This window comes from Armigeres subalbatus, chromosome 2 (assembly GCF_024139115.2).
Source record: "Armigeres subalbatus isolate Guangzhou_Male chromosome 2, GZ_Asu_2, whole genome shotgun sequence".
Taxonomy (NCBI): Eukaryota; Metazoa; Arthropoda; class Insecta; order Diptera; family Culicidae; genus Armigeres; species Armigeres subalbatus.
Genome location: NC_085140.1, coordinates 272,177,784 through 272,199,063, shown reverse-complemented (window position 1 = coordinate 272,199,063; position 21,280 = coordinate 272,177,784). Strand labels below are relative to the sequence as shown.

Genomic DNA, 21,280 nt, shown 5'->3' with positions numbered 1-21,280 from the left:
TTACTAAAAGAATTTCCGAAAGATTTCCTGGAGGAAGTTTCTAAGGTATTTCCGAAGAAATTTTCAAATTTCCTAAAGGAATTTTCAGAGAAATTTCTAAAAGAATCTCTTAAGAAATTTCTTAAAAAAATTGCATACAAATTTCCGAAGAATTTTTTGATATTTTGATATTTAGAATTGCTTCTTTAAATTTTCAAATGAATATCTTGGGGAATCTCTCTACTGGATATATTTCCGTAGTAATTTCCCTAAAATCCCTAGACTATATTCCGAAAAAATACCTGGAAGAATGTCCAAAGATATTCTTGGGCAAATTTCATGCCGGAAATGGCTTCAGGAGTTCCGTTAGCAATTCGTTTGTAAATTCCCAAGGAAATTCCTGAAATTTTGTCGTAGTTTTTTCTTTATTTGAGTGACCCCCCTCTCTCCCCCACACCAAAATGCTCAAAAAATGACCATTCTGGTAGTGGACTCTCAATTCTCAACCTCAGCAACACGAAATAAAAAAGGAAACATTGAAAATTTGTTGAGAATAATTTGAAGATTTAATACGAAAATGTGAGATCAAATACTATAAATACAAATTAAGTACACAGGATTCTGATTTTACATTTTTTTCGCTCGTGATTTTGATCGTATGACTTCAATTCGTTACCAAAGTCTTTGCAACATGTTTCAAAAAATCATAAATAATTCAAAGAAAAATCACATGGTATTTAATATACGTTAAACATTTAGGATGAGTACAAAATTGAGAAAATTTAAATCGTGTAAAAACAGAATCCTGAGTACTTCTATCGGTTTGAGCATCCTTTTAAAGAAGCACGAAGTGTAGGCATAATAAGCAAACGTATATAATTATTAGGAAAAAGTGAGTAAAATATTTAATTTAATTTAATTTCTTGGCTGTTACATAGACATGAAACAGATAACATAAAAGTATTGTATAGTAAAATGATTTGTAGACTTCTAGGTAAATTATTATATTTTGCTGGGCCGACAAAAGTGAACCATTTCTGTCCAAAGCTAGAAAACACGCGAGATCTAGACAGATGATTATTTTGTCTTGTATTATACAAACGTGGCGTTAAACTTGAGCTGAGCTGAGCTTGATTGACTGCCCGTAGTTGCTACTCCATTATGACCAGATCAGCTGTTCTTGCACAGAGAACCAACAGATGTTTGCTTGGGACTAGCACTCATCTTCAATGTACAAGTACTGGTGATCTCATTTGTTAGGTCACACTGGCGCCTGCCACGTCAGATTGCAAGTCAATGTAGGGAAGGGGAGGAAATGATGATGCAATCACTCGCCCACTGCAAGCCGATTATACCTCTGCACTTGCCACGAGTTTATGCGGAATTTGTTGGAAGTTTGGGTTAGGTTCGAGAGGCAGAGGTTCGTCTTGGTTAACGAGCTGCCATTGTGACAGATAGGAGAAAGCAACTGAAAGAATTTCTTATTGAATGTAGGAAACTAGCTTTTTCGTTCATTTCCAATTCTAGCAGTTACGACTAGAATAGTCAAGTTGAAGGTATAGCATAGAAAAGGAAACGGTAAGGAAATCCTTTTCCAGTTCTAGCGATTGCTAGAACATGAAAAATATAGAGAAAGATTTTTTAAAGTAGAAGAATGGAACAGACCTGGGACACATTCCTTGTAATGGCAATATTTCATGTGGAAAATCTGAAAATCTGTGATGTTGGATATAGTAAAGGCAAGTTAAAAATAATTTGTATGCAACGGTAAGGTTTGAAGTTTCTTCAATTTTGATTTAAATTTTATTCCCCACACTAAAATCAAATAATTCAAATGTGAATGAATATGAGCAAAATATAACATAGTGTAGAGCTTTTCGAGACATAAAGCAACTTCGCACATTTATGAAACTTTCCCAGCAATTTTCTTGATGTGTTGATCCCAAGATAAGGTACAATCTAAGTGAATGCCAAGGTACTTGAAACAATCAACTTTTTCTATTGTGTTACTACCCATCGTTAAGTTAGGGTCTATTAGGGTCTTGGCGATCGGAAAATCATACATCTGGTGTTTTCCAAGTTTAATGAGAGCAAATTGTTACAAAAATAATGCTGCACAATGTCTAAATCTTCGGCCATGCTTGAAATGATGGATTCTTGGTTAGTATAGGGGAAGAATATGGCAGTATCATCAGCAAATAATTTTAGACTTCCATTTGTTTAATTTATGTCTGTACTGTAATCAGATCGTTTTTTGTTTGTTCTGCAAATCTGATTAAATTGATCTTAATTTATTATCTTAAAAAAACGTCAACATTATAATCATCGTCATCATCAATTCAATAGGTGGTAGTAAACAAAGCTTAAACTCAAAAACAAATGTACGTAATACCTAATAGGTATAGTAACTTCAAATCCTTAATCGTCTAATTCCAAATTGAATCCATAACCTTTCTCATGTTCAAGCCATAATCATTTCCTGGGATGGTATCTCGCTACGCCGAAACGTGTCTACTTTTACTCGCACATTTTCCACTTACTTTTCCTACTTTTCTGTTCTCTTCTTTTCCATCTATTCCAGTGTGTGTTTCCCGTATAAGTAACCTAACCCAACTATGTGCCACCCACCGCAACGCTACCCACCCAGTCAACCTACCCCACGCCCCATGCCTATGTTCACCGGCCGGCAAAGTGCGCCTCATCGCCTTCCCTACATCGAGCGGGTTCTTACTTCTTCATCGCGCGGAGAGCCGGCATTTTCTCTGCATCCACACACCATATGTTCACCCACAAAAGTGTGTGCCGCGCACCGATTTGACTGTATTCGTTCCCGGAGCGAAGCGTCAGAAAGAAACTACGCCGTAGGAAATCGTTGGTAAACAATGCTGAATATCTCGCTCTCCGGCTGTGGGTATCGCTTGTGATGTGCTTGACGCGGTTCCATATCATACGATTCCCTTCGCTTCCTCTGACCATAACGTGCCGGACCCAACTCCCAACCGGGCACGGCGATGAGCGCGTACCAGAATTGGAGCAAGGGATGGGGCCTCGGTGGAACTTGTTTTCACTGCGTGTTGAAATAAGACTTAATCGATAAATGACCAGGCCCCCGTCGAGCTGTATTGCTACTAAAGCAAGCTGCGGAACTTTCGTTACAGATCAAGACAGTGGACAACGATTTATTAGTAGGCGCCTAAAAGGCGTGACTCCGGTTGCCGGAAAACTGGTTACGGGTTATAGATGGAAATCTCGAAGGGTGTAGAATCTGTTAATCAGTTCAGAAAGAGTATGTTTCAAGGACCGTTTGTTTATCTTAGTATAAGTATCAGAATAGCGCGATGTTTCGGTTAGGGTGGCTTAAGTAGGTACGGAGTGAAGATAAGAGCTCAATTACCAACACCAGAGTTTGGGTGCATACACGTTGGTAAGATTTAAAGACGCAATCGCAATCAGCCTTTCGGTTTGCCACCGCCTATGCTCCACCCCCTGGATACTACCCTGCCATGCGCCCCGCGAACCACGACGAAGGCGCAGTTCTCGCGATGTGGATGTTGTTGTTTTCGTGCTGCTTTAAATTGCGACGCGAACCAAGCCGAATCTTTAGTCAGTGCCAGCATTTCAAACCGTTACGACAGCTTACGTCCTTTGTGAAAGGAAAGAAATAAGAAAGGAAGCCCAGTAGGAGCTGTGCTACACATTCTCGTTCTCCGCCAATCCTTTCTACCTCTCTTGAACAGGAAGCTGATATAGGTTCGAAACTGCCCCTCTCGTTCACATGCGATAAAGTGAATACTGCCAAGTGCCAATTAATAGTCGTTCGGCAGCGATTATAGGAGCGTTGAGTGCGAGTAGGTTCTGATTGAAAAGTGTTCAGTGAAGTGTGGAACAGAATTTTCGAATTCAGTACAAAGTTGTGCTAAGTACCTGATAAGCCTATAAAATCGTCTCAAATCAACCATCATAAGATGTCAGCATCGCCAATTGCACGCCAAGCCTGCAGCCAGATGCAGGCCATTCCATCGAAGAGAGTTCTCATCCATGACGCCTCTGAACTGCCGGATCTGTATTCGTCGACGCCCGGTGGAACTCTCTACTCCACGACTCCCGGAGGTGAGTATCACTTTTGTGGAACAGTAAAAAAACATTCACGGCATTCACGACAAAAGCCGCTCGTTGTGTGTGGCTTATCGCATCCAAGGTCTGGTGCGTACTGACAAGCTGGGCTGTTGCGGTGGAGCTCATAATGCGGCAGCGGGAATATTCGCGAATCAAGAAGATACACCCATTTGTCCTTCGAGCGTATCTCGAATGTTAAGACGTAGTTTTGCGAAAATGTGCTCCATCGGTCGGCCAGCAGGCTTAACCACACGAAATATTCAAATTAATGTAAATTGTCGTGCGAATATATGTTTTGCCTTCCGCATTGCGCACTGAATTCAGTTTGGTAGTTTCCAGAAGCACGTGTTCATTTTGGTAGAAGAGTTTGGGATAGCATCTGTGCTACTAACCTGCACAATCAATTTTTAACAAATTCTATATTTAGTTGACGCATTTACAAAGTGAACTCTCTATAACTCGATCTTCTTTAATTAAATTTAAACACTGGCTACTGTAATCAAATCTTTATTATTATAGACTCCCTTTCTTCATCGTCTCTTCAATATCTATTGAGAAGGAATTCACTGTATTATACCAGCAAGAGTGTGCAATGGCATATACTAATATTTAAATACTTAAGTACTGATGAATCTATATAATATTCCATCAGAAACTTTGCACATAGCTTTCCTTTCTGGACAAAGACCTTTTGCACAGAGATTGTCATATACACATGAATTGACGCCAATGCGAGGGGACGATTTCATCGAACGACTTCTTTGTTTGGCTCATAAGCACACCATCAGCGAGAGAGTATTAACTGCTGAATATTCATCACCGATCATCCTCGCGACAATTCTTAGTGACTTGCCTACGTGATCGCGCGCGCTCTTGCCCAACTCGTTTTACCTGTTCGTTCTGTCACCTCGAAAGCGGGATCGAAGTATAGGGCCGCCCGCTCCGGACGTTTTCTATGTCACACCATCAACCTCAACAGAGCCGGCATATTGCTCCCCAGTTATAACCCACATGCTAGTTGAAATCGTTCAGACGAAATGCTGTCGGTTTACTTGAACGGCAGACTGAGTAAAGTCTACCACAGTTGGTCGCGATCATTTCAATCGAGTTTTTTATGAGGTTCAGTTGAATCTTTGTCAACGGTGTGCGATCATTTGTACTTCCGTGATCGACTATGATATTAAGTTTACTGTTGTCGATCATAAATGACTCTCAGAGATGCTCAGTCGGAGACAATTGTCAGTGCAATTTACGGGCATGGTTGGAACATTACCATAGATGGGCACTGCAATGGCCGGCTGGTCTTCACATTGCATTTCCTCGAGTACGTATCGATGGGAAGCATCATTCAATAAGCGAATGAAAAATGCAACTTTGAGATTATTTATTTATTTACTATATGTAAACAAACGGGGCGACGGCGGAAGATGGCGAGTTCGATTCTCGGTCCGGTCCAGGATGTTTTCGTGTGGGAAATATTCTTGACTCCCTGCCTGGACATAGTGTATCCATTGTACTCGCCACACAAGATACATACTCATGCATTGGCGGGGCGGGCATAGACTGCTTTCAATTAATAGCTGTGGATATGCTTATAGAACACTAAGTTGAAAAGCATGCCAAGTTTCAGTTGGAATGTAGAGCCATATAAGAAGAAGAAGATGTAAACAAATGAACGCCTGAGCTTACATGAAGATGAATGTACGCAACAGTTTTACGTGACGTGAAGATTAACTCTTTTGTTTTGACATAGAGCTGCACGTGTATGAGTAAGTATGTACATCTATTCAAATGCTAACGACCTAAATTCAGCTGATAGTAGGCCAAGGTATTGATTGCGATCGGCTAATTTCCCTTTCCTATGTTAGGGAAGTGTTTTGCCATCTCCAGGAAGAAAATGATCGATCATTCTTCTGCTTTACGCAAACTTTTTGGCACTCGCTTTTTTGGCTCTTTTATTCGAGTTTTGTTTAAAATTTAAATAAGGCCGTTACAAATATTTAACCCTTAAATGCGCAATGTTGTTTTAAAACAACAAACCGAAAATACGTCTGATAATTTTAATGGTAGTTTACGCTAAAAATACTTTCGACGATTTCTAAAAAAAATCGCCTTGCGCCTTTAAGGGTTAATTTAAATTGTGTCCGACTGGACTCCGAAAGGTCAAGGGGGGAAGGATAATAAAAAATAAATATTAAAATGGAAAAAATAAATAAAACTCCTCGGATTTGTTAAATAATGTTTTGAAAATCCTCAAAATCATCCGAAAATTTTTTTGTTGCCCCCTAAACATATAATTTTTGGGCAAAAAAATCCGAAGGGGGGGAGACATAATGGTTTTAAATATTTGTATCGGCCTAAGGGTTCTTTGGGAAAGTTGACGTCAAATAAACCAAAGAATCGATTGAGCGAATCAAAATTTTTGACGGGAAAGGTCAATTCGCTCGAATTGAATGCGAAATGAACGTCTAAATACCGTCATTTAACTCACTTGAACGGAAATATAGTTGAACAAGTTCAACTTTTGGCAAGTCAATTGAATTCAACTAAGTTGTTCAACTCTCTTGCCCTGCCAAACGTAACATTACTCCTTTTTTTACAAAAGGAAGTGTTGCATTTTATTCGAGTGCAATCTTTACTTCAAACAATTGAATCCAACGAGGAATCCAACTTTTTTTCGAGACGCTTTAAACAGATTGGAAGTTGTAGCCCGGGCAAGTTCAAGCAGCTCGAGCGAGGCAACTTTTAATAAAAAAAAATTGACGGGAAAGGTCAATTCAAAAGATATTTTAGTTACTAGGTAAAGATTGTCGCTTCGGTTCCCTTTGTACTGCTGTCCGGAACATGTTGGGTACCAAGCTGTCAAATCGTATGGATTTTCCTTCTTTGACATTTAGCTCCCCTATCCTCGCCAGCAAAAGATATTCCGGACAGCGACGACCAGGGGACTGAAGAGAAGGCTAATACGCCTACCCACCATTCATTCAATATGGCGTACAATGTTTTTGTTTTAATTTCGTTTGATTCATGATAACAAAACTTCGGAAGTATCGAAGAGGTATTTTTCGACATAAAGAAGCTATACAAACACAAAAAGCTCGATGTATCTCAATCAATTGCAAATTTTCGTCAGGAGAAGTTAAATGCCGATAATGAGCACTAACTGCGTACGAACCAATCACCCAAAATGAGCGCTGCATTCGGGTATACTAGCCAGAAACTGGGTACCAAAAACAGAAGTACCAAAAGCGATGTTGGGTAGAGTGCCATTGTACCGCGGATGACAGGCGTTTCACCCTCCTGGCGACGACAGCGACAATCTTTATCTGGTAACTAAAATATCTTTTGTCAATTCTTATCAGTTGACCTTTCCCGTCAAAAATTGTATCTCGTTTTATTGTCTCAGTCGATTCTTTTGCTTATTTAAGTTCAACTTTCCCAACGAATCCATATTTTTTGAAGCCTCTAACTATTTTTAAAATCGAAAACAAAAACCGAAAAAGTGCTGCACGTGTGAACCGGCCTGAAAAATTCACCCGATGTTCGTTCAAAATCGGGTCAATCTTGAAAAACAGCACTTTTTCGATTTTTGTTTTAAATTTGAAAAAAAAACATTGAGGCGTAAAAAATATGGGTTCTTTGGGAAAGTTGGCCCCTAATAAGCCAAAGAATCGATCGAGCGAATAAAATTTGTTTACGGAAAAGGTCAATTGTTGATGGGAAAGGTCTATTCTCAAGTCACTGGCCACTGGTGAGATAAGACTTCTCTGAGCTGAAAGCCCTGACCAGAGCAGCAATATAACTAAAATATTAACTTTTGACGCCTCTGAATTGACCTTTCCCGTCAACAAATTGTGTCTGTGTTCAGGTCAATTTTCCCGAAGAGCCCATATTGTTTTGAACCTCTAACTATTTTAGAAATCATAAACAAGAACCGAAAATGTGCTGCATGTGTGAACTGGTCTGAAAAAATCAATTCAAAATCGGGCAAATGTTAGGCCAATCTTGAAAAACAGCACTTTTTCAATTTTTTATTTCAAATTTTAAAAACAGTTTAAAGCATTAAAAAATATGGGTTCTTTGGGAAAGTTGACATTTAATAAAATAAATAATCGGGAAAGGTCAATTGACGACCAAAAAGTGACTTCAGAAGAGAGCAAATAAATATCGGTTGCAGTTTTCAAGGTTTTTTTAATCCTGACCTAAGTTTAGATCACTGGTTTTAGTATTTTTATTTGGGGAATAACCTCACGGTATTTCTTCAACAACTTTCCTCAGAGCGAATGTTGAAGATTGTGAAAAAAGCTTATTACATAAATCAACACCATAAACAAGTACGAAAAGCCTGTATCTAACTGTCGGTGAAGTTGCTTTGCGTAGGTGTATTATTATGTTCGACAAATTGACGTACGAGTCTTTGTTTGCATGAGCAGATAAGTCATTTTGACAATTTGTCCTTGATTTGATATCTTCATACCGCGGGAACACCTGATGTAATTATGATATGACGCTTTTAGAGCATGGCCACGGGAATCCCTAAATAGCGATCTGAATCGACAATATTTAAACGGAAATGCGAGATGAGAACATGACTTTTGACACATCTAGAGATGTCGCAAATTAATCGATTACTTCGATTAATCGATTATTTGTTGTGATAATCGATTAATTTTGAATCGATTACTTCTCAACGATTAATCGATTCAATAATCGACAAGAATCGAGAGTAATCGATTAGTTACTAATCGATTAATCGGGATTTTACGACAACTTTAAGATGTCGATTACTTCGATTAATCGATTCATCGTTATGATAATCGATTAATTTTGATTCGATTACTACTCAACGATGAATCGATTCAATAATCGTCAAGAATCGAGAGTAATCGATTAGTTACTAATCGATTAATCGAGATTTTACGACATCTCTTGACACATCCACTCAGTAAATTCCTCAATTTGACCATTCCCGTCAAAAATTGTATCTCGTTTTATCATCTCAGTCGATTCTTCGGCCTATTTAAGGTAAACTTCTCTATAGAATCGATATTTTTTGGAGCCTCTAAAAAAATATTTTAAAAATCGAAAACAAAACCCGAAAAAGTGCTACACGTGTTAACCGGTCTGAAAAATTCACCCGATGTTCGTTCAATGTCCGGCAAATGTTAGACCAATCTTGAAAAACAGCACTTTTTGGATTTTTTTTTGTTTTAATTTTTTTAAATACTTAGAGGCGTAAAAATCTGGGTTCTTTGGGAAAGTTGACCTTAAATAAAATAAAGAATCGATTGAGCGAATGAAAATGTTTGACGGTAAAGGTCAATTGACCGTCCCGTCAACAATAGTAACTCGTTTTATTGTCTCGATCGGTTCTTTGGCTTGTTTGAAGTCAACTTTCCCAAGAAACCCATAGTTTTTTAAAACCAAAAAAGTGCTGCACATGTGAACCGGCCTGAGAAATTTACCCGATGTTCGTTCAAAATCGGACTAATCTTTAAAAAACAGCACTTTTTCGATTTTTGTTTTAAATTTGAAAAATATGGGTTTTTTGGGAAAGTTGACCATAAATAAGCCAAAGAATCAATAGAGCGAACAAGATTTTTTGACGGGAGAGGTCAATTGTTCCTTATATCAAGAGTTCCTCCAATAATTCTTCTGGAAATTACTCTTGTTTTGTTTCCAGTTTTCCGCGAGCGGTAATGGCCGCCAGCTTTACCTGCGGGTTAGTCTCTGATTTGACGTTTGTGGAGGTCAACTGCACCCACCGTTCGAGCATTTTGATCAATGTGCTTTATAAGAAGGCTTGAATTCACTTAATCAGCACCTTCAAATTAGATACTCACCCGCAGGCAAGCTGGTGGCCATTACCGCTCGCGGAAAACTGGATACATAATTTTCCTTGGAAGTTGAAATTACGATTCTCAAAAAATCCTTCAAAAATCTTTCCGTTTTCAGTCTCACTTTTATCTGAGATTTAATTTCAACAGAATCCATATTTTTGTATAGTCTGTTTAAAAAAAATTAAAACAGAAAATAAAACAAGTAGTATTTTATATTTTCTTCGAATAGTAAACATATCGGGTCCTTTCAGAAACATGACTTCAAATAAGTAATTCCTTAACTCACTTGTGTATCTCCTAACACAACCAAATACATACATATATCTAAAATAGTTTCAATACAGTAACAAAATATTCAAATTAACTTAACCTCAACGCTGCCCCGAGCACATGCTCCTCGTTGTTAATCAAAGTCATCGACCCAAGACCAGAAACGCGCGTTGCGAATTTCTCTACGCATGGCGCATCAAGGACAAATCATTTATCTTATCGGACCGTTCGTAGCAAAGGTAGCAAAATGAGGAAATGCTGTCTCCCACATTTAAACAGAACTCTTCAATCAAAACGATCACATGTTTAATTGAAATGGCTGAATGCGCAACGACAAATCTTAGTAGAAATATAAATATGCACGTTGAAGCATGTGCGAGAATTCTCGCTCGTTCAATATAATACCCAACCATCTAAACCACTACTTCAATCATCACTGGTGGAAATTAGAAACAGCACGGCACGACATTCGACAACTAGGCTAATCGTTTTTGTTCCACACTTCGCAGCTGTTGGTCGTTGGGAAGGAATTTCTATGGCTTTTGAACTTTGGTGAAACAGAAAGCGAATTTTTAACTTCCTCTGTAGTAGGGAACAACAAGGAAATGGTAGCGCAAAAACTGTTTCAGAGATTCACACATTACCGTTGGCACCGTTCCTGCGGCTAAAATTACCGCACACCACAGTTTCATTGCACTCGGGTTGGCGAACGTTAGAGATCTTCCATGTTTAAAAGAAAGTAAACACTCTTGTACATGGGCACGTAGCTAGCGTCACCCACTGCTTTATGACAACGGTTCGATGATGTCACATATTTGGCGACTATTTAATTAACATTTGTTACATTCACGAATTCAATGAAAAAGATAAAAAATCTACGGTTTGCTAACGAGAGAAGTCGACAAAGTATCCTTATCGTGACTGGCCAATAGCTTCAAGTATGTAATTAGTAAATGCATCCATTCTATTTTGAGAATACTCATCAAACACGTGGTAAATTTAAATATCATAAATTGAAATGCAAACATTGGTCAAAACAAGATAGTGTGATGCTGCATATCCGATTAGTGTCTTTTCACAGTTTATTGTGAATTTACTTGACAAATGGATACAAACAATATTTTTGGCCCAAGTTTGCGAAATCAATAAATGTATGGAAGATTGCCTTGTTTTTGTTTCTTAATTACCAAAAAAAATCTCAGGACAAACATAGAATAAATGATAATAATAGTAGTCATCTTGTGACAGAGTTAATATTATTGATAGATTTTACTTTAAATATAGGGTTAAAGGCACAAAGGCAGTGATCTTTATCATCATTTATTCATTAAACGACTATTTCGAACGTCCTTGTCGATAAATCTATAATGTCCGATGATTTCGACTTAAAAATGTCTCTTGTTACGCAGAATTCAACTGGTCCAACCCAAGACCAATCTTTCAAAATTTCATGACTGCACTAATTTTATGTCTGTGCGATGACCTCGATTGCTTCATGATAGGCGTATCATTTATGATGGAGCACAAATAGAATCCCTCGCTAGATAAGACCGCCACAATCTAATCATTTCTGCTTTCTATCTTCTTTTCCAGGCACTCGCATAGTCTACGAACGTGCCTTCATGATGAACCTGAAAAACTCTCCGCTGGCCCGCACCCCACCGTCTAACCTGAATAACCTACCTCACAACATACTGCGGAATGGTACGAGCGGTGTAACCAGTAAGCCAAAGCCACATCAGCAATCGCAGAACTCACCACCCAAGTTCGACGAACACCAGGAACAGTTTGACATGGACCTGTAGGCTACCCGGGCGCTATTTCGCAGTTTTTTTTTTGTTACTAATGGATAATACAAGTTCTATGTTAAGATTATTTACAATATAAACTTTATAAGTTTATTCTACTTTATCGTTTGTAAGCTTAATGTTAACGGACATAATGCTACTTTGCAAACCACAAACACACTGATTCGAGAAAACGAAAATCACAACAAACGTAAATCAAGCGTGCGAAGATTGCCATTCTCCATCCTAATAGTAAGCACCAACTACAAAATTATAACGAACAAACAAACCTAACATCGATTAGTTGACAATTATATCGAGACGAAAAAAAAATCATTTGAAAAATGCATCTAAACGTTATGTTAGTTTGTTTGTGAATATGAGGCAATCCCAACATCCAAGACAGTGAGTACTTATGACGCTATGCGAATCATACAGTGCACGCCCTAAGAAGAAGATCACCCTTCTGTTTTGTCGAATTAGGTTTACTTTTTTGCCCTATTCTTTCTTTATGCTACGTTTTGACAGGGCATGAGAGTTGAAATGAAGGTGCTTAGACATTCAACTCGCGATCATTTCAAGCGACTTGTTCAATTCACTTGCCTTGTCTAAACTTAGCATTATCGTGCCTCCGCCAACGACAGTCATTAAACACACTCTGTCAGTCATGAATGCACAGTGCTGCCACTGGCTAAATGCGGGGAAAGTTTGTGATACTGGATGGCTGATTGAACCAACCATCCAACATCTAGGGAATAATGTTTGGTTTAGAGGAAAAACAAATAAAAAAACTTTGAAAATAAAAAAAACATATTGCTAGATTTTAGTAACAGTAAATACAAATTGAATCAATGCCATCTTCCAAACCAAGGGAACGAAACAAGCTGTTCCCAAAAGTCATTTATTAAACGTTTCGTATTATTTTTGCTGTTCTCCATACTTGGAAGTAGGTTTCAAAATCATGTAGGAATCATGTTAATCAAAAACGTCTAACCATTTCAAAGTCAAACAATAGCACGTCAACACGATAGCAATAGGTGACAAGTTTGTAGCATAACAGTTGTTTGTTGTGCTCTATTTTTTCCTATATATTTCATTCTAGGCGTAGATAAACCTACATATTTTTATAACTACTTCTACTCTACTATACGATGACAGGCATAAAGCGAATAACTTGCCTGCAGTTCGAATCTAATTCAATCAGTTTTGTAAAAGCACGTTGCAATGATATTCTATTCGATTAAAGATCAACAAAAAATAATTTTAAAAAATCGTTTCCGTTTTCATATCCGATGTCCATAATTCGTCATGACCTTCCCGTCTTTTTATTTATATAAACTAGCTTTATGTACACGGCTTTGCTCGGGGTTGAAAAGTAAATTGTGCTATTCAAAAATATAATTGTATCACCAAACGCACATAAACAGAATGTGTTCTTTGGGAAAGATGACCTTAAATAAGCCAAAGAATCGACTGAGACAATAAAAACAAGATTCAAAATTTGGCTTATTTAAGGTCAACTTTCCCAAAAAACCCATATAGACGAATCCAAGTAAAATTAAGAAGAAGACACACGACGGTGTTAACTTTGACAGATCGTACAGCACAGCATAGGAAGATCATTTTAAAATGCTTATAATAAATTCTAGACAAATTGTAATTAAAATCTGTACTGAATTACATATTCGGAAGCTTATCTCAATTTTTTGTATATTTTCCAAAAATGTATCATACAGTTCGGAACTTTTTCCGTATCATACTTCAATCAGATTTTAATTACATTTTGTCTAGAATTTAATATAAGCATTTTAAAATGATCTTCCTATGCTGTGCTGTAGGATCTGTTAAAGTTAACACCGTCGTGTGTCTTCTTCTTATTTTTACTTAGATTCGTCTATATGGGTTTTTTGGAAAAGTTGACCTTAAATAAGCCAAATTTTGAATCTTGTTTTTATTGAAGCCTTGTTTTATTTGTTTTATCTTGAAGCCTCTGTTTTTAAAATTAAAAACAAAAATCGAAAAAGTGCTGTTTTTTAAGATTGGCCCGATTTTGAACGAACATCGGGTGAATTTTTCAGGCCGGTTCACACGTGCAGCTCTTTTTCGTTTTTTTTTTAAGATTTTAAAAATAGTTAGAGGCTTCAAAAATATGGGTTTTTTGGGAAAGTTGACCTCAAACATGCCAAAGAATCGACTGAGACAATTAGGCTATCCATGAGGACATTCAGCGATGGTGTGTATGCAGTTGAAGGTAACTTACTACTGATGTTAACCGGGCTTAACATTTTCCTTTGGATCGATGTGTCAGTCCGGTCTATAGATGTCAAAAAATTCAGGTAAACAAAAATCGTCAGCTGTTCGCAGCTGTCTTATGGATTGCCTTATAGGGCACATCACGGACTGCTTTGTTTCTTTCTCGCTGCAAAGAAATTAGAAAACAACAAGGCCAGTAAACGTCAAAATTTATAAAGAACGAAAGAGATTTTTCCGTGGAGTGCCCTATAAAACGAGAAAGGTCAATTGACCTTTTCCGTCAAAAAATGTATCTCGTTTTATTGTCTCAGTCGATTTTTTGGCTTTTTTTTCTCCTTTTGATGGCACAGACCTGTTGGTCCATATTTGATTTTTTGGCTTATTTAAGGTCGTCTTCCCCAAAGAACCCATATTTTTTGAAGCCTCTAACTTAAAATCGAAAACAAAAATCGAAAAAGTGCTGTTTTTTTAAGATTGGTCCGATTTTGAACGAACATCGTGTGAATTTTTGGTTTTTGATATCGTTTTTAAAAATAGTTAGAGGCTTCAAAAAATATGGGTTCTTTGGGATAGTTGATATACCAAATTCGAAGAAAATATTTCAGCAAATTATTTTGCTGAAAAGTAATCAGCAATTTTGGGCTTTGCTGAAAATCAGCAGATGATTCGGTATAGACCAATGCAAACTCTAACTTAACCTCACTTATTTTGACAGTTCACAGAGCTAGTTTACAAGGTGTTCGAAGAAAAATCGATGAGGAGAAAATTAAAATTCATATTTTTAGTTTAAAACTGCTGTGATCCGAATATTTCAATGATATTCTTTGCAAAGAACATCTACATGCGAATGAAATGACGAAACAACTTTATCGGAAGCTGGTGAAGGAAGCTGGTGAAGTCCTGGTGAAAAAGCTCTGTGAAATGTCAACCTACGTCATCATGCACTGGTCTAATAACTGAAATTTCTTCTTCTTCTTCTGTCATTTCTTCTTCTTCCTCTGTCACTGCATTGATGAAAATAAGCTGAAATAAGCGCCCAGTGGTTTAAGTTCGTCCGAAACTTCAATTAGCTTTTAGAAAATTTGAAAAAATGTGTTTATTATGCTGTGAGAGACGTGTTTGATGGATCCGGAAAACCAAAATACTTTGCAGACTGGGTTGAAGTTTTTTCTTATTCTATATGAATGCAATTAAGAGCGATTGAGTACATACATTTGGTGCTAGTAACAACATGGAAGAAAATTGGATACGTGGAACCGAACGCTCAAATAAAGGATATTAGAACCTATTAGCTTATATTGTCAAATGGATCATGATTACCATGCTAACTATTATAAAGATTTACTTTATAAATATTGATTTTTATATTTCAGCCAAGATGGCATCGTACAACTGATTGTCTGGATATTAAAAGATCATCAGTCATGCCTCATATAATCAAGATGTATCGCCCAGGGTATTGCCATTCCTCTACGTGTGTTTCATATAGAGTGTGACGTTTTGTGTGTTTTCTTCCCACTTACTTAAATGAATAGCATCTTCCAGTTATGGTTATCCAGTTTTCCGCGAGCGGTAATGGCCGCTAGCTTTCCTGCGGGTTGGTCTCTGATTTGACATTTCTGGAGGTCAACTGCTCCCACCGTTCGAGCATTTTGATCAATGTGATATATAAGAAGGCTTGAATTCACTTAATCAGCACCTTCTTATATGCCACATTGGTCAGAATGCTCGGAGCGGTGGGTGCAGTTGACCTCCAGAAATGTCAAATCAGAGACTAACCCGCAGGCAAGCTGGCGGCCATTACCGCTCGCGGAAAACTGGATACTTTGTACTTCCATTAAACCTGAGATAAACATTTACAACAAAATGTTATTTCTTCTTCAATAACTGTTTCACATGAATAAAGTGTTTCTTTTTTCTGTCATTGGCAAATAAAACACAGAAAAATTGAATATCCATGTTTCTTAATATGTGGGCAGCAGGGACTATGTCCAAGGGCTTGACGATCCCTCCCCAGGCCATCTGCGAGTTGTGGCGCCTGCCTAGGATGTGGTGGGGTTTGACAGTGGGCCCTGTTAAACCTCTATAAAAAGCTGCATGTATCCGCAAGTAGGCTCCGCCAAAGCGACCGTGTGCCGCTCAAAGCGCACAAGCCCAAGACACGACGGCCCTCCGACGAGACAGGAGGTTTGCGCAGGCCCAATAAGCCGCCTTTAAAAACAACCATTACGAACGACATAGAAGATAATACGACTCGATACAATCGGCAACGACCTAGGCGACGAACAAAGGATCACGATTGGAAGCTTGGAGCATGGAACTGCAAGTCGCTAGGCTTCGGAGGTTGCGACAGGATAATCTAGGATGAATTACATCCCCGAAACTTCGATGTCGTAGCGCTGCAGGAAATCTGCTGGACAGGACAGAAAGTGTGGAAAAGCGGGCATCGAGCGGCTACCTTCTACCAAAGCTGTGGCACCACCAACGAGTTGGAAACCGGCTTCATAGTGCTGGGAAAGATGCGCCAACGCCAACGAAAAACTGGGAAAGATGCGCCAACGCTCAGTGTATGCTATTAAGTGCCGACGCATGATATGCATATTTCAAAATACATGGATTTTTGCCATAAAGTATGTGTCGATTTTCCTGAATGCAAAAAATCGAATGAGAGAATAAAATTTTTTGACGGGAAAGGTCAATTAACCTGACCTGAAAAAAAAAGATATTTTAGTTACCAGATAGTTACCAGCTGTCCGGAACATCTTTTGCTGGCGAGGATAGGGGATCTAAATGTCAAAATGGAAAAATCATACGATTTGACAGGTAGGTACCCAACATGTTTCGGACAGCAGAACAAAGGGAACCGCAGCGATAATCAAAAAGATTTCTTTGGGAAGCCCAGAGTGATTCCTTTCGAAAGCCCAAAAGAATTTCGTTCAGGGAATTCCAAAGGGATTCCGTTAGTAAACCCAGAAGTTCAAATAATTCTCTACAGAAATCCGTACAAACGGATATCTTTTGGACATCCTAATGGAATTCTTCTGGGCTTTTGAATGGGATCATTTTAGGCTTTGAATGAATCAATTTTGGACTTCTGAATTGAATCTTTTTAGGTTTCCGAAAGGAATCAAAGAATCTTTCCGTTTGAAGTTCTCAAAGGATTTTTTTTTTTGGAATCCAAAAGTGATCCCGTTCAGAAGCCTAAAAGGCTCCGCTCGGAATTCCAAAATGATACCGCTTGGAAACTTTATAGAACTCAATAAGAAATCCCCATAGCGATTTTGTTTGAAAACCTAAAGTGGTTTAATTGGAAAGCCAAAAGGATTCTGTTTGGCAGCCCAAAGTTTTTAAAAACTGTATGTCTGTAAAAGTCTGTAACTTCAATCAAAAGTCTGTATCTGTCTGTATAATGTCTGTAATCTGTATGATGTCTGTATGCAAGACCAAAACTCTGTATAAATACAGACATGTCTGTATGTCTGGCATCCCTGTTTGGAAGAGGTGATCTATCGAATGAAACAAAAAATCAACATGTTTTAAAAAAAAAAAAAAAACGATGTCCATGTGCACAGCACCAGAGGTCGACGGTAAAACCAATTCGTTGAAATATTGCACCGCATTGCAGTACTAGAATCAGTGTACACACAACTGATCAAACTTGACGTTTGGTATTTTTTTTTCTGCCCGTCTCTCGTCAAATTGTTTCGGTCCTTTCACTGTTTCGTACGAGTTGTGTTTAGTTTTTCGAGGAAAAAGTTACGAAAAAGGTACCTTTGGGATAAATTGCTTTAATTATGGTGTATCGTTAATTTTTCTCTTTTGTAGATAATGCCGGAAGCGCCCGCACGTAATCCATTGGAAGCTTTCATTAACGCTGTTTATGGGGCGATCGATGGTCCTGTTACATGGTTCCGAGGTATGTGCTCTAATTTTATTAATAAATTTGTAGGTTTATTCAACATTTTTAGTGTGAGCTTAGAGTATGGAGTGGTTAACATTTACTTACCTGAATAGTCAATTTTTTATAGAAAAACTGCAGCTTAGGTCCAATTTATAAATTTGTTTAGTTACATAATTTTCCCTAACCTTTTCGAATGTCCAGTTTCGTCGGCTTCATAATCAAAACAAATGAAAGAAAATGGGGTAAAGCGGGACATTGAGACCCCATCTACAACTGATTGTACAATCTCTTATGGACCACTTCAATAAAATTCCTGTATGGATTGTACGGCTCCGTGAAAGATTAGTTCACATTATCTTTTAAAATATCAAAGAGATGCTTTTATGATAATAAATATCAACTATTAAATATGTAAATATTTTTTTAAAGACTCTCCTAAACATGGGTCATGGTAAAAGTTTATTTTGTGATGATTATTTAGAGTGTATTCCATTCTATTTGACGCCGCCCGAGCAGAGTCCGCTATCAAAATATTATCAAAATGATAACAAATTGAGTTTTTGATATCAAAACTATAACATAGTTTGATATAGAATTGCAGAGTACTCTACCAAATATCATATTTTGATATTATTTTGATAACTGAAAATAATAAATAGAGTCCGTATTCTATAAACCGCATGAAAACATATTTGAGGCCATACACTTATTACTCGACAGCTTAAAGAGGGAGGAGGGGTCTGTTATTTTTACGTTCCTATGAATGAAAAGTTATTTGCAAAAAAGTTATTGAAGGAAATCTAACATTGGGAAAGGGTGGTTGAAAAAAAAATCGTACATAATAAAAGTACGATCCCTTTCTATATGAATAGAAATTATTTTCCGTTCAACGGTATATGAAGATTTTTCTTACGGATTGAAAAGATAAATTATACAGTCAATGCATTGATTGACATTGACATTGCATTGACTTTTAATTTTGGTTGATTAAAATTTATTTATTTTAATCTAAATGAGTGTTGAACTTACAAACTGATATTAAATTGCTCACTTTGTGCTCTAATTCCATAGTAATACTAACGAAATGTCGAATGTTATCATCAATCTTTTTTCAACTTAACAAATGTCCTAGTTTATACCTACATAAACATATTTTCATAAATTTGATTAATTTCCAATTCTCGTCCAACAACGTAAACAGTGTTGTCCATGTCAGTTAATATTGTCTCTATGCGTAAAAATTGATCATCTATTCTGATGTATGAGTCGTCATACCCTAAGAGTTTACAAGATTCATTTGTTCGATATTGTACATGATTAAATTGAAATCTGTCATGATTAAGTACCAAATCCGCGAATGCCAATTTAGAACTATTGATGATTCTGGTATTATTGCCCAAAATGACAAAACCTGTTCGTTCATAATATATATTTTTTGGATTTTTTTACAACTAGGTAATTGTTCCCAGTTCTATATTTTAGAATCATACCATTTGCAGAAATAGAGAAGAATTCCGAAATGCTTCAAACACAGACAAACAGACGTAACTCTTCATATAATCTGTTCGAAAAATTATCGTCATTCCCCTTTCAGAAAACACTACTGCCATCTGTTATCAGAATCGCGAGAAACGTAATCGACCATGACTATTTCCCATTTGACGTTTGCTCCTAACGCATACTTCTATATCAATCATCATCATCATCGTCATCAACATAGAAAACATTCAGCAGCATATACACTATTCACATGTCAAAGCGATTGAACACTAGCGCCTCTCGTGGCACAATCGCGTAGCACAGGTGTATTTCAAATCAACCGTTGAATACGTGAACGATGTTGAAATGAGAAGTGTTACGTCTGTTTGTCTGTGCTTCAAAGTTTCGTGCGCATGCTACTTTTTTATATTTTGCAGATTGACTACTCGAACAAAGGTATCGAGTAGACGATCATTCTGCAGCGACGATCATTCTGCAGCGACGATCATTCTGCAGCCATCAAAGTGGCTTTGAACTACAAGAAACTTATTCATTACGTCATAAGCAATAAATCGAGATAAAATTATTTCCTATTATCAGTTATCGAATAAGACTAAATAATAATGAAATAAAATGATTCGACACCAAAAATCAAACTAATTTTGATATTTTTATTTTGATATCATCTCAAATAAAAAACGAAACAAGAACTGAATTAGATATTTTTCTGATATCAAATCTTATAGACAGTGGCGTCGCGTAACCTCACTTTTTACCTGTGCACTGACACAAAAAATGAAAATTTTGATATTTTTACATCCCAAATCGAAAATAAAATTATCAGAGTTGTTTGTGCTAATCCAAATCTAGTTATTACAAGCATTTCCACACTAAAATGCCTTAAATTTAAATCCAGTGCACAGGTAGATTGAGGTTAGGGAAACGCCACTGCTTATAGAAAATAACTAAATGATAACTAATCTAGTTTATAAATCTTGATATCGCATAATATGTGTTCGATCAAACGAGTAACTAAATAAGATATCAGAATTTTGATATCACTATATGATCCATGCATCAAAATAATATCAAATTGAGATATTTTTTTGTTTTTGCTCGATAGTCATTATCATAATGAAAACTCATTATGTAAACCGTAGAAAATATGCCCAATATCAAAATAAGTTATTTTTTGTTTTCCGTGATATCAAAAATTGTTATCATTTTGTTTATTTGGATACAACATTTAGTTCTCAACTTTTGATGTGATTACTATTAACTCGACCACAGGGTCGAGTTTTCAAAATAAGTCAAAATAAGTTTTCAGTTTGTTTTCATTCTCTGCTCGGACCTTGCCATTTTATAGATCCATGGTAAAAAAAAATTAGAATGATTTGCCTAACACTACCCTGTACATATTAAAAAAAAATACCTTTAACAGATTTGCTTGTTTACTCCATTAATTAAAAAAACACACTACGAGATTTATCTAATAAATTCAAATTTTATTTCCAGAATCCGTTGTCGAACCAAATCGCAAGACCTACCCGTGGTACCACCAAAAGTTCCGCCGTGTTCCTTCTATCGACCAGTGCTACACCGATGATGCCGTGTGCTACTTCGAAGCCAACCAGCAATTCAGGCGCGACAAGTAA

At 37.2% G+C, this 21,280-nt stretch overlaps 2 protein-coding genes across 2 annotated transcripts in view; both read left to right on the top strand.

Moving 5' to 3' along the window:
• The first annotated feature begins 3,573 nt into the window (after positions 1–3,573).
• LOC134212249 (eukaryotic translation initiation factor 4E-binding protein) lies at positions 3,574–13,253 on the top strand. The gene is made up of 2 exons (XM_062689917.1): positions 3,574–4,089; positions 11,799–13,253. Exons 1-2 carry the CDS (start codon positions 3,945–3,947, stop codon positions 12,008–12,010), a joined length of 357 nt encoding a protein of 118 aa, XP_062545901.1. The 5' UTR covers positions 3,574–3,944; the 3' UTR covers positions 12,011–13,253.
• A 4,603-nt stretch (positions 13,254–17,856) lies between these two features.
• Positions 17,857–21,280, top strand: part of LOC134212247 (NADH dehydrogenase [ubiquinone] 1 beta subcomplex subunit 10) — a 43,664-nt gene continuing 40,240 nt past the window's right edge. The window contains exons 1-3 of the mRNA XM_062689916.1: positions 17,857–18,012; positions 18,071–18,161; positions 21,141–21,276. Of these exons, the coding sequence (XP_062545900.1) occupies positions 18,074–18,161; positions 21,141–21,276 (224 nt within the window). The 5' untranslated portion in view covers positions 17,857–18,012; positions 18,071–18,073. The remainder of the gene's footprint in view (positions 18,013–18,070; positions 18,162–21,140; positions 21,277–21,280) is intronic.